The 14,129-nt window shown below is 49.1% G+C and overlaps 1 protein-coding gene across 1 annotated transcript; it reads right to left on the bottom strand.

Annotated features, from left to right (window-relative positions):
* Positions 1 to 4,926: 4,926 nt before the first annotated feature.
* On the bottom strand, positions 4,927 to 12,734 carry LOC122391200 (fibroin heavy chain-like). Its single transcript, XM_043384876.1, has 3 exons — positions 12,174 to 12,734; positions 5,850 to 6,243; positions 4,927 to 5,246 (listed from the first exon to the last, which is right to left on the bottom strand). Exons 1-3 carry the CDS (start codon positions 12,732 to 12,734, stop codon positions 4,927 to 4,929), a joined length of 1,275 nt encoding a protein of 424 aa, XP_043240811.1.
* Between the last annotated feature and the right edge of the window lie 1,395 nt (positions 12,735 to 14,129).

The raw sequence follows: 14,129 nt of genomic DNA, 5'->3' as shown, positions 1-14,129 counted from the left end.
ACGCATGAGTCTTGGAAGCACATCTCCAAATAATTTATGAAAACGCTACCCGAACTAGTTTACAGTTGCGACTTCCTTTCGTAGGGAATGCAAGCGTTTTGATCGATGATGAGTTCTCGTGGTCAAATCTTCCGACCGCATAATGACTCTCAATGCTGCATGCAACAGAAATATAGGTATTTGTTGTACAGCATTTAACACTTCTTTGCTACTTAAACATCATTCCGCCACTGCTGACGCATTATTTCGTTGCCTTTGCCGTTATTACGAGCGAGCGAGCGCAGCGAGCGAAGCGAGTCTTTTCAATATAAGGGAAAAATCTCAGTATGAGCGGCCCGGCCCGGCCCGGCCTGTAACGCTTTTGAGAGGCTTATATCTCAGCAACCGCTAAAACGATTGGCCTGCGTTCTTTTTTGCTGGGTAGCCCCATCCCTTCTACCCCGTAATTGACTACTTTTGATACATCTCAGTGACCGTCGTGGCACGTCCCACGTGAAAAGACAAGGGTGTTCAAGCTGTTTTGCAAAAGTAGTGATTTTGAGAGGCTCATATCTCAGCAGCCGCTTGGGCGACTGTCTTGCGGTAATTTTTGTAGGGTAGCTGCCTCCCTTCTACCAAAAGTCGGATACTCTCGATCTATGTGAGTGACCCCCACTGCACGTGCAAAATACAAAAAGAAGAGGTGCCAAATTTGTTCCCATTTCAATAACTCGGTAATTGATGGGGCGATTTCGCTGCTTGGCATTAACTTGGCATACAGGTAGGCACCCACCTGGCAATGCATTCCCATGTGTTTCGGTTAGGGTGCTACTGCACGTGCGCACGTGCAGGGGGCGCTTCCAGATCTCGAAAACGGCTGGGCCGATTGCGCTCAAATTTGGTACACGGTTGGGGACCAGTTAGTAGGGTGCCGTGCAAAAGTCAGTTTGGACCCCGTTTGCACGTGCGCACGTGCAGAATGCCGCTTCCAGATCTCAGGAACGGCTGGGCCGATTGCGTTCAAATTTGGTACACCGCTAGCGACCGGTTAGAAGGGTGCTTTGCACATGCCCGTTGGAAGTACCCTCTCTCCCTTCCGCACGTGCAGGGCTCACTATCTCGCTCGCTCGTTCTTCGCCCAAAAGGCGTTTTACTGTTTTGTTACATGCTACATGTTATTTGAATGCAAAGTCCTGTAAAAGTAACTCTAGAAGTTTTTTTTTCCACTGACAGTGTTGCTTCAGACTGTTCAGAGTGTGTTATGTGCATCACATTAACATTGCTTAACCCTCGCCGGACCTATTGGTTTTCTACATACGCGCCGGCCGAGGGGGGGGGGGGCGGGTACGACCCCCCTCGCCGTTTCGCCCCTGGTGGAGCTAGCGCGTCGCGGAAAATGCGAGCGTGTGCGCCGTTACGAGACGCAGAGATTGGTACCCGATTTTAAGGTCCTAGGTCAACCGGTGACCTCTGAGGTCAGGTCAAGTGCCCCAAGGTACGGTTCAGTTTTTGGTGAATAACTTCGCAAAAAACAACGACCGCAGAGCCGCGATTTTGGCAGCATCGTGCTCGCCTCGCTCAGGCGCGTCGAATGATATACTTTTTGTCCGGGTCAGGTCAACTTCGGGTGTTGACCTCAGGTCAAGGTCAGGTCAGCACCCCCAGGTCACGAAGTTGGTCGAAAGAGGTCATGTCGCATATCATTCGATTCGGCAGGTCTTCCTGAGTCCATTGGTGGCTTTCCCGACTCGCTAGCTCAATTTGATCAAGAGTTATTAACGAAAAACTGATATGACCTTGATGACGTCATAAATGACGTCACGCAAGGTCAACATTGCAAAAGTGACGCATCTAGCCTTGCAAGGAGTGCATCAAATCACGATTCTGTGTGCTTGAGATAGTTGGAGATCGTTTCCGGCGCCAGAATAGCAGTTTTCATTTTTTCCCTTGACTTATAATGGTGAGGTCACGAAAATGACCTGACCTCATATGACCTTTAGGAAAAATCCGGGATATACAAGTTGCGAGACTCGTATTGGATACTAGATCCTGCAAGTTTCATTTCCCTGAGACATCTCCTCTGGCAGTGAGGGCGTTGCAAAGTTGCGACATCTGAAGACCGTGCAGAGGTTCACTTATGACGTCATAGGTCAGTGACCTGACCTGACCCAAAAATTTGGTTGGTGTCAAAAGATCCGGCTTGAATCAAAGGTCAGGTATGCCAAGTTTCAGCTCTCTATCGCAAGCGTGTTCGGAGCTATCGCGAAAAAACCGCCCCCCCCCCCTCGGCCAGCGAGGGTTAACTGAATTCATTGAAACAACAAGATGGAAGAAAAATGAGATTATTGCAATGCTCAGACACCAAGGATGAACTGGTCTGAATGAATAAAACATTGAATGGGTACTTTCGCCTTCATGCAATGTTGCTGGTACAGAAATCAGGCTTACGTAAGTGCTTACATTGCATCTAACGCCATTCTTTGAATCAGAAAGTTGTGTTATTACAGTTCGTTTTGAAATTGGTTAGGTTTAAATCTAAGTGTGCATTGCCTAGAATACTGTATTGACGGCTGGCTTGACATGTTAGTATAAATCGAAAACAATTAAAACATTAGTATAGAAGTAAAGAAGTAAATAAAGGCAAAAAATTCCACAACGATCTCAAACAAAACGCTAAGTGCTACCTCTCTCTTTCTTTCTCTCTCTCTCTCTCTCTCTCTCTCTCTCTCTCCCTCTCTCTCTCTCTCTTTCTCTCTCTTTCTTCTTTCCTCTCCTCTCTCGATGTCAATTTTGACAACAATGTAAAATATTCTTGGATGTGTGAAATTCCTACTGCATCCAACTCGCACAAGAGTCCCCAGCCTCTCTCGCGTAAGTCAATCCGATGATCTAGCTCAAGCGCCAGCTGTATGACGCATGCCGAGCGTTGTGAAAAAGCGTGTTGTCGCTACCCAGGATGTCAACATGCTTGCCAGCATGTCCATTGCAACACTGACCGCAATGCACGCGAGCTCGCGCGCTGACTAAACCGGATCTTCACTAAGCTGAGGGTGGGGCTCAGGGTTGAGAGACGCGGATTCGCCTCATATCGACGTTCATTTGTCTGTCGGTCTGGTGTCCCCCGTCCGTCAGGTCAGTAGGGCGGGCGTTTATTAAAGAGAATATCCAGAATTTGTTCTGAGACGTTCAATGTAAAAAATGGTGCTTGCGTAACTATAAGGTGCAGGCCACAAAGCTCATTGAAGTAGATAAGTTGAAGTAACACAGATGACATTTCAAAAGTGCGTAAATTCATAATCAAAATATTGTACGTTTTTCTGATTTGTGGTAACACAACCTCGTTCTTTTATTTGGAAGCTTGTGTTATGGCTAAACGTTGTTGCTATTTGTTAAAGAGAAAAACGACCAATATCGAAATATGTATTGTTTGCTTAATATGGCAACCTAATAAATGTGGCTGGCGAGTAGAGTGACGCTTCACTCTTGAAAATCAACTATTGCAGAGTAGGGTATCCGCGTAAAATATATACCGTCGATATATAACATACTCTCGGAGACGGAGCATAGCGCAAAACAATAAGTACCGTGTTGCGCTGTCAAAAAAAAGATTATCCTCAAAACATTTGTCTTTTCCAAATCACGTCTGCATCATTTCTTACCTTCCAGTTTCCACCATACTCACAGGTTCTGGTAGTATCTTTGGAACACTGAACATGACAATGGCACCCGTGACCCGGTCATCTCAGGTCACCAATGGTATCTGTTTTTCGCGAATAACTTTTGATAGAGGCAAGCTAGAGCGATGAAAACACCTTAGTAGTGTTTGGCTCAACGATACGGATCGACGGATATGCAGCTTGACCCTTACCGGTCAGGTCATGACCTTGACCTGAGGTCAAATTTTCAAGCTGACCTTTCAAGGTCAAGTGTTAATTCAATCGACGCGTCTTGACGAAAGGAACACGATGCTGGTAAAAGAAAGTTCATGCAAGGTTTGAGTTAGAAGTTATTGCAGAAAACCAGTTGCCGAAAAACCTGCTATTTTTTAGTTTTTGCCCCTTGCAGGCAAAACCGTTGACGGTAGGCCAAATCCGAGAACATATTCAAAAAGAGCGTAAATAGGGCTATCAAATGAGCTTTTCCGCGGTGATGTAACTTTATGACTTTCTGAGCTGTGCGTCGATTTGTTGAAAGTTGTCGACATCTGACCTACAAATCGGCGTATTTTGGCCTTCAATGACCGCTGGTGCTCCGACCTTTGACTTGACCAAAAAAGTGACTGAAGTGATTTCTTCATTATTTTTGACGTTCTTTCGAACACCACCTTTCGCATACCGCTACGTGGCCCAGGAGCCGAGTTAGAAGGGGGGTTCCACCCCCCCCCCTCCAGCAGGGCGTGGAAATCCAGGACCCCCAGCCGGGCGCGGGTTAAGAGGTTATGCTCTCCGCTTCAGTTTGTATTTGGTCGCTCTTTTTACCCCTCAAGGAGGCGCTTCGCACGGCTACCATTCCGTCAACTAATATATAAAAAGTGTGGTGGCCGCCTATTTTTATTGTCGTACTGTGTCAGTAATAGTTTTCACGTGTCATGTATTTGTGTGATCAGTAAAGACGTTTTACGCAATACAGTGAAAACAATAGTGGGATATATGAACTCGGTGTGCTCTCTACTACAAGGAAATTATTCTGGTTTGATGCAAGTTCGTGACTGCCGAGTACGCAGCACGATACTTCATACTTTTGTGTTGGAGTATCACCGCTTTCGACAGTGTTGCTTGCTTTCTGTCCACTTCGCTGCTCAGTCTTCCCGAAAAGGAAAACAGAAAATACGAAAAGGTTTTATACCTGACCGTGTATTTGTACCACATATACTGATCATGCATTTATCTAATTGACGATACTGCCCAGCAACATCATCAGACAATCGCACACTTTTGTATTTCAAGTTCACGTTTCCTTCTCTGCGGCATCCTCCTCCGTTTTGTCGGCAGTTTCGGCCTCGATGTCGCTATCGGCACTCCGCAGGAACCCGTTGTACGGGTTGTACGCCTGGTACGGCTGGTACTGGTTGTACTGCTGGTACGGGCCCGACGTACCCAGCTGTACCCCCGCCACCACTCCCAAGGCGCCCTCTGAGGGGTCCAGCCCAGCACCGAACCCGGAGTGTGGACCTTGGCCCGATCCGAACCCACCCTGGAAGCCCTGACCCGACCCGAACCCGGGGTGGGCTCCTTGACCTGCCCCGAAACCAGGGTGGACTCCCTGGCCTGTCCCGAAACCAGGCTGGTGAACCTGGTCTGCGCCGAACCCGAGTTGGAGGCCCTGACTTGCACCGAACCCGCCTGGGTGACTTTGACCTGGCCCAAAGCCGTTACCTTGACCTGCACCAAACCCAGACTGGAGTCCTTGACCTACGCCAAAGCCAGGTCGGTGGCCTTGACCGAACCCTTGTTGGAGACCTTGACCAGCTCCAAATCCTTGCTGCTGACCCTGGAATGCACCGAAGTTTTGACCTGCTTGTCCAAAGTCATTTCCGAACCCTCCAGGCCTAAACCCATGACCGCCGGGTCTAAATCCCTGGCCTCCAACGGGCCTGAATCCCTGACCTCCAACGGGCCTAAATCCTTGACCTCCACCGGGTCTGAAGCCCTGACCTCCGAAGGACCCGAAGCCTTGACCTTGACCTCCCACAGGTCTAAATCCCTGACCTCCTACGGGCCTGATTCCCTGACCTCCAACGGATCCAAATCCCTGACCCCCACCGGGCCTAAATCCCTGTCCACCGGGTCTAAATCCCTGTCCACCGGGTCCAAATCCCTGACCTCCACCTGGTCTAAATCCCTGACCTCCGCCGGGTCTAAATCCCTGACCTAGTCCCTGCGCAAACTGTCCATCTTCCTGCCCCGCGGACGGCGAGTTCGCAACACCGGCTTCCGCAGCGACACCTGACTCGGCAGCCAGTCCAACATCTGCTCCAACACCCTCTTCGCCTCCGGGCTCGTAGCCGGACTCGATCGGAGCGCTGGCGGCGAGCTCGCTGACCTGACCCAGGGCGCTGACACCCTCTCCGGCGACCTCTGCAGCGGCTGCCGAGGCGGCGCTGTCGGACGGAGCCGCGGCCGGCTCCCGGGCCCCGAACGCTGCGCTCGGCCGGTAGGCGTTGGCTCCTGGGCCGAAGCTGGAGAGGATACGACTCTCCGGCCGGGCCAACGCCGAGGAGGCGAACAGCAGAAGAAGGAACCGAGTCATTGGGGCTGACTCGCACTGGAACAGAACAAGAAAACAAGGTTAGTCAAATATGTAGTCGTCGAAATCATGCCAGCGTGTACCATTTGACTATCAACATTTCAAAATGCTCGCTTAGACTGTAAAGCGTGTTCTCGGATGTCATCGCACGGAACTTTAAACAAATTAGAGCATAAGCACTAACTTCTTATGTCTGGCATAGAAAGTAGCCAAGCTAAACATAAGAAAATATTTTCGCCGATTATCCGTGGAAGGTATAGTAACTATGTACAAACAAAAACGCTAAGCAATATGATATGATCATTAGTTTGAATAGTTCCTTAGCTTAGGTAACTCCAAATCAGTTGGCACTTGTGATGATTTAATATTTACCTTAAACTCTGCCCTGTACCAGATCGGCGAGGAAACAACACTACTCCTACACCACTGACAACTAGACCAGGTGGACTCAGCCTTTCCACTACCGTTCAGAAATGTACACTGCTCCTGTTCTCACCTGATCGTGAATTTTATTCAACTCCTTATCCGTGCGTGTGCTGGCGGATTCTCTAGAGATGAGATGGTGCAACGGGTCATTTCAAAATAAAAAGGGCCTAAGCGCACCATCGCCGTGGCCAAAGTTTCACTTTTGACTCGGATGCCCTTAGGTCGACGGCCTCAATCCTACGCTCGAAATCATCCGGTTAAGCGCATCGCGAATTACATAATGGGTAGCAGGCATCGAGTTGGTTTCTACTTTCCCTAAATATCCGCTACGGTGTTACGGAAGATTATGGTTGTTTAGTTTGCAGCACTTTTTGTGAATGTTCCTGTAAATCAACAACTTTTCCCTCCCCGAACATATTTTCTTTACGCACCCTGATCGATAGAGAGGGTTTACCCGTCACCGTATCGCTCATAAGTAAATCCAAAGACTTTTGGGAAAAGCTTGTGCGCACTGCGCAGCTACTACACAAATGACAAAACGACTGAAATTAAATTGTAAAAACAGCAGGTTAACAGCGACCTCAGAAGTCAGAGGTCAAGTCAAAAGCTTAAGGCAGTGATCTAGTCTTTAGGTAATTAAGTTCCTCAAACATTAAGTCGCAAAGCTGTGGCTCTGGCACAATCGCTTTTGTCGTAGGCAGTGACGTCTAATGGTATACTTTTGTTTGAGAAAGGTCAAACCAGCGCGTTAAGCTCAAATGAAGGTCATATCAAAATCAATCAAGTCACAAAGCTAGCCAAGGTAGGTCATGTAGTAGATCATTCGATTCGACAACTCATTCTGAGTTAATTGGTGTGATTTGGTCCAGAGTAACATATACATAAACAAAGACCAGCGGTGACCTCCAGCCGCCTCAGTGGCTTCATGTATGTATGTCACGCAAGGTCTGTCATCAGTGCCATGCAAAAACCAATTATCGGACCTTGCATGCATAGAGAGAATGAAATTCCCGTAGCTCAGTTGGTAGAGCGTTGGACTCCGCGTGGTGAGAGCACGCGTTCCTGGTTACAACAGTCCCGGTTCGAAGCGCGACGGGCGCCTGACATTTATGGGCCTCCTGACAGGTATGGCTGCGGTTGGTGGCAGGCTGTAGCCAGGCGAAGTCAGTGAGGGGACCGGCCGTGCGCGGCTATGTGCGCACGTTAAACTTTGGACTCTAAATTCTGACATAGAACTGGAATTGCGCGATCGGAGGGTAGAGGGCAGGGTCACCGCAACAAGCTTCGCTTAGCGGTGGCTCTGTCCTTGTGAATCCTTCCCTTCAAAAGGTTCGGACTAAATTTATTTAAAAAAATTACCACTCCATGGCCCAATCTTATAAAATGCCGTACTAGGTATTCTATTCACGGCATTTGGTAATATTTACGTGTACAGTGATATCAGTGCTGACAAACGGTTATCCGAGTCAACGAAATGATTCTTTGGACCGTCAACATACGATGGACTGGAATGCGTGAAAACAATTTTTTGCAATTGATAGCTCCGTTTTCTGCAGCTGAAGTTCAGCCAGTGCTGCCATATCCATTCCAAGGCGTTTATAAGATTGATCCCATGTGCTTGGAACAGTTTTTGATCATTTCCGACCCTAGATAAAGAGTACCAACATTTCCCGCATTTACTTAAATTGTTATAGCATCACCAACCTGAACCCAGGTGACTTTGGTAGTAAGCCCGATATATGATGCAACGTATCTTTGAGCATGATTGTTATAAAAAACAAAATGGTAAAATTGGTATTTGTTCACAATATGGGAGAAGTTAATTGAAAGAACGCTGAGAATATATTTAGGAACTTGGTTCTTCATCGGTGAAATCAAAAATGATTTTTACGAATTCTTTGATTCCACCGAAGAAGAACCAAGTCAAAAAATATACTTTTGCCTTCTTTCAAATAATTTCTCCAATATTATGAGCAAAATATCACTTTGGCTATTTTTATCAAAATCCAATATGTGCCATTTGCGAAGTCTCGGAACCTTACTGCCTCCTGGTAATTGCATCTCTTTGTGTAAGGTGGGTACGAAAACACAGGTGTTTAATTGAAAGAAGGCTGAGAATATATTTAGGAACTTGGTTCTTCATCGGTGAAATCAAAAATGATTTTTATGAATTCTTTGATTCCACCGAAGAAGAACCAAGTCAAAAAATATATTCTTGCCTCCTTTCAAATAATTTCTCCGATATTATGAGCAAAATATCACTTTGGCTATTTTTATCAAAATCCAATATGTGCCATTTGCGAAGTCTCGGAACCTTACTGCCTCCTGGTAATTGCATCTCTTTGTGTAAGGTGGGTACGAAAACACAGGTGTTCAAGGCGTTGGGAAATTATATCCCTTCACCGATCACGGTTTCCTTAATCGCTCAACGACCGGTGACCTAATCTAACTGGAGAGTGTGACTGATAAAAAATGTTCAAATTAAAGTGCCGGTGACTCAACTTTGAACACTCCATCGCTAATGCGCTCCAGTCAATCACGAAAACCCGCCAGGGCTGGCCTCAATCTACCCCTCCCCACTCCACCAGGGAAGGTTATTGGCCCGCGACTCAAGATAATGTTGTACTTAGAGCGAATATTAAGAGCTATCTGTGCGCTTCCAAGCCCCCTTATCACCATTGCAATCGCCGCGCCCCATCCATGCAGCCAGCGTCAAAAGCTCAAACTTTTCTTAACCAGGCTACAGCAGGCCAGCATTACCGCATGATACGCAGGCAATTTCTGTAAAGATCACTCATTTCAATTTGAGCTCAAATCATTTTGCGACTTAACCCTCTAAATTGCTGTACAGACTACAAACTGCAATCCGTATCTGCGAATTTTTGCGCGTGGTGCTATATAGCAAATCACTTTGCGGTTGATCACCTGTCTAATGTAAGGTGACAGACCGTATCCCTTGAGCCGAACTAAATGCTATAGGTCAGAACCCCGGGATATCAAAAGTGGCAAAGTCGGGTGCTTAGCAGGGAGGATATGAGCGCATTATTGGCTATTTATTTATCATATAGCGTTCGGACATCAGTCATAAAGGTCACCTGCTAACGACGCAAATTTGGCCCAGTCAACACACATTTTGTCAGATTCAATAGTCACAAGAAAAATAAAAGTGTTTCAAGTGTATATCATGAGCACATGAATAACTCAGTAATTAAAGCGACGTTGCAAGCATACATTCAATTCTGAACAGCGTATAGTGAATTTCTGCTTCCTGTTTCAGCTTGGTGTTGCATGCTTGATTTTTCCAACATTTCTTTTACACATAACATATCATGAACACCTACCGTTACACACAATTGTTGCATATATGCAGCATCTGCAGCACATCTGCACACAAGCTCACAACATGAAAAGCACAGCCAATAACGCATAAATATCACCACGTTTCCAGGGGCACTGGCTATCCGGACTACCAAATTTCAATCGCACAATTTGCTTCGAACTCTTCGTTACAAGCGTAACTTCAAAGTGGATTAGGTTTATGCTATCAAGCTAAATCCCTTGTTTTCATTTTCATACAGTGTCTAACTAATGTGGATTACCTAATCCACTTTTACTCATCTGGATCTCAGGTACCCATGGACGACGGGCTTATATACAGATAATATGACGCGACAGACATTGCATTGCCACATAAAATCAATCTGAGCTCAACTCAAATCAGCAACCTTGGAATCATCCACTTCCTTGCTTTCTTCGTCTTCTTCCGTGGCGCTGATCGTAGAATTTCCCTTCCTCCCGAGGATCAGCAGTGCACCTAGCTTTTTCAGTCCGTCTTTTCCATACGAATACAAATGTGGATGCTGCAGGTTGTATACGGAGGGGTACGGACGGTATGGAGGGTATGGAAGGTATGGGTGGTATGGGTTGTATGGAACATATCCACCTCCAGGAACATTCGAAAACGGCCTGTGTACAGCTGCCAGATAACTAAGAAGATGGCTTGGTGGAACGTTTCCTCCCAAAACTCCACCTAACGGTTGGTTACCAGTGATGACGATACCAGATCCTTGGTTACTTGTGAGTCCGACGGTCTGCCCTTGGTTACCGACCGAAATTGCAACCTGGCTGCCAGAAGAACCACCACTCTGGCCCTGGTTACCAGTGGGTCTACTCCCGAGGCCCTGGTTACCAGTGGGCCTATTACCGAAGCCCTGGTTACCAGTGGGCCTATTACCGAGGCCCTGGTTACCAGTGGGCCTATTACCGAGGCCCTGGTTACCAGTGGGCCTATTACCGAGGCCCTGGTTACCCGTCGATCCCGCCCCAGACCCTGCGGGAGCTAAACCGTTTCCTGCGAAAAGTGCGAGCACTGCAGGGTGAACACCAAGACCGCCCGACCCCGAGCCAGCACCTCCAGCGCCCTGGGGCCTTGGCCTCCCTCCCCCGAATACGCTCTCTCCAAGTCCTGCGCTGAGACCACCCAGACCCACTCCTTGAGCGAGACCTCCGCCGCCGAGTACCGGTCTGGTAGGGCGCCCACCAGTCGAGGCTGCCGACCCGGGAGTTAGACCCTGGTTCGACCCGCCAGGATTCCCTCCTCCGGTTCCCGAGCCCGACCCAGTTCCGCCCTGCCCCGGGGCGATTCCTCCTACGGCTCCCGGGACGTTGCCGGCGCCAAGTCCTCCTCCCTGTCCCTGACCGGAAACCGACCCGCCCCCGGGGGTGGTTCCCACTCCGGATGGCCTTCCTCCAGATCCTGGCTGTGCTCCGGTACTCCCGATCACTGGTCTGTTGGTGTTCACACCAACCTGAGGCCTGTTCCCGAACGGAAAGCCTGTCAGGCCGAAGTTCGGAAAACCCCCGCCGAGGGTCGGTCTGGACGAGTTCCCGAACAGGTTGCCGAGGCTGCTGATGACCGGTCTGGTAATGTTGATGGTTGGACGGCCAGTTGGAATGGCCCCACCCGACCCGAGCACCCCGAGACCGTTCCCGAAGTTAGACGTACCGGGTCGGCTGCCAGAGAGAGATCCCAAACTTCCGCCGAGGTTAGGTCTGTTGCCAAATAGACTTCCAAAGTTGCCCAAACTTGGTCTGCTGATGTTTAAGGCCGGCCTTCCGGTAGGAATTGTTACGGTTGATCCTAAAAGGCCCAGGCCACTCCCGGAGTTAGATGTGCTTGGTCTGTTGCCTCCTTGATTTCCGATACCTTGCGTGGTACCAGGTCTTGAGCTTGAACCGAATAAGTTTCCAAAATTGCCCAATGTCGGCCTATTGATGTTTGACACCGGCCTGCCCGTGAAGCCTCCTCCTGATGATCCCAGAAGTCCGAGTCCACTTCCGAGATTGGAGGTGCTTGGTCTTGCGCCTCCCTGATTACCGAAATTACCGATGAGGCCGCTGCCCAAAATCGGCCTGTTGATGTTAATCGCTGGCCGGACTGGTGGTACCGCGCCGCTTGACACTGCTCCAAGCCCTCCTACAGGACGAGACGCGCCAGGTTGATTGTCCGTTTCCCCACCCACCGGCCTGCCTCCGCCCCCTCCAGCCGCTGGTCCTCCAGCGTTCCCTCCAGAGGTCAGCAGCCCGACACCGCTGCCCACTCCAGCTGCTCCACCTCCTGCGCTCGTCGGAGATCCTCCAGAACCTCCTGGTGGTGTTACCCCTCCGGGTCTAGCCCCCTGTCCAGTGCCGCTGCCCAGGCCGAGAAGGGTCAGCAGACTGCTGAGGTCGATGTTCAGTGGCCGTCCTCCGGAGCTCTGTCCGGCCGGCCGGAGCTGGCTCAGGTCGACTGGAGTTCCGCCAGCGGGTTCCACCGGGTCCAGGAGCTCGCTGTCGAGGATATCATCGGAGGCCGGCTCCAGCGCCGGTACCTCCCCTTCTTCGACGAGGTTCTCGACGAGGTTGTCGACGAGGCTCTCGACGAAGACGGGCTCGGAGAACTTGGTCGTCGGCCTGTCCTGCTCCTCGGTGGAGTTCGGAGGGAATATCGGCTCGGAGAAGCGGTTCGGCAGCAGCTTCTTGCCGGTCCGTGGGCTGCTGCTGGAGCCGGCGGCGGCAAGAAGCAACAGTAGAGGTATCCGCATCGCAGCGCGGGCTTATATCTGCAAACGGAATGGAAGGTCCGTGAGATGGCTGGCTAACGCCAGTCAATAATTCAAGACTGTTGTTGATATTCAAACGAATATTTTGCGTAATAAAAAGAAAAACACAAGGGTCAATTGAAGATGTTCGTTCATATCTAGCCTCAATATGGGAGTATGGGGCATCTAGAAAGGGAGTTGCTGTAGCTATAAAAGTTCGGTGCTCACGGCAATGATTAAACTATTAATTTTACAGCAAAATAACAACAATAAAGATTGCGTTATGGCAATCGCATTTTTACAACTCACTCACTGAACGATGTGGCACGACTTAGACAACTTGGGACACACCGCGGTCAGCTTACTTACCGACTTCCTTTATCCCGGGCAACTGTGGCTGGATAAATGCAGCATTTCGCCTCCAGCGGCACCGCTTTATAGCTCAGCTGGAGCAGTTTCGCAAACATCCCGGCTGGGCAGTGTGCCTCGCCACTGGACCAAAGTAGCTGCCGCGCCAACTGGTCCCGGCCAGCTCTGTACTTCCGGAGTGCCGGCAGGCAGGTATGGGCACATCAGACTCGCTTTTCGACCTAAAAACGCTGCGCCAGTGAGCTCAAACACAGCCCGAGGAGCTGGCGGCACGCTTTGCAATGCAAACCACAGCATGTTCTTTGCGCACTGCAGAAATTCCCCGCCTCGCCTTTCATTCGCAGTAGTTGTTATCTCGCGCTTTTCGTTGGAAAATGCGAGCCACTGAAGGTGTGATGTAAAAATGCAAATGGAAAGGAGAAGCAGTATTGCGATATTTTCGATGTTTTCGCTGAAGCATGTGCAACAAAACGGTAGAGAGAAGCAAGGATATCTCATTTTATGTCCCTTGGTGAAACAAATTAACCTCTCATATTTTTCTCCTCTCTCTCTCTCTCTCTCTCTCTCTCTCTCTCTCTCTCTCTCTCTCTCTCTCTCTCTCTCTCTCTCTCTCTCTCTCTCTCTCTCTCTCTCTCTCTCTCTCTCTCTCTCTCTCTCTCTCTCTCTCTCTCTCTCTCCTCTCTCTTTCTCTCTCTCTCTCTCTCTCTCTCTCTCTCTCTCTCTCTCTCTCTCTCTCTCTCTCTCTCTCTCTCTCTCTCTCCTCTCTCTTTCTCTCTCTCTCTCTCTCTCCCTCTCTCTCTCCCTCCCTCCCCTCTCTCTCTCTCTCTCTCTCTCTCTCTCTCTCTCTCTCTCTCTCTCTCTCTCTCTCTCTCTCTCACCCCTCAGTTGAATCAGTTAAGTTGTCGAAAATGAGCTTTACTTTTCATTTGCTGTTTTAGTCAAAATTATCAGATTTGTACTCAAGTGTAATACACAGCATGTCTTCGTCCTTTCCTTTGAGTAGCGTCTCGGCATATCATACGTTCGTGT

This window comes from Amphibalanus amphitrite, unplaced genomic scaffold, assembly GCF_019059575.1.
Source record: "Amphibalanus amphitrite isolate SeventyFive unplaced genomic scaffold, NRLGWU_Aamphi_draft 000426F_arrow, whole genome shotgun sequence".
NCBI lineage: Eukaryota > Metazoa > Arthropoda > Thecostraca > Balanomorpha > Balanidae > Amphibalanus > Amphibalanus amphitrite.
Note: the sequence above shows the minus strand (reverse complement) of the source record. Positions and strands in the feature narration are given on the sequence as shown.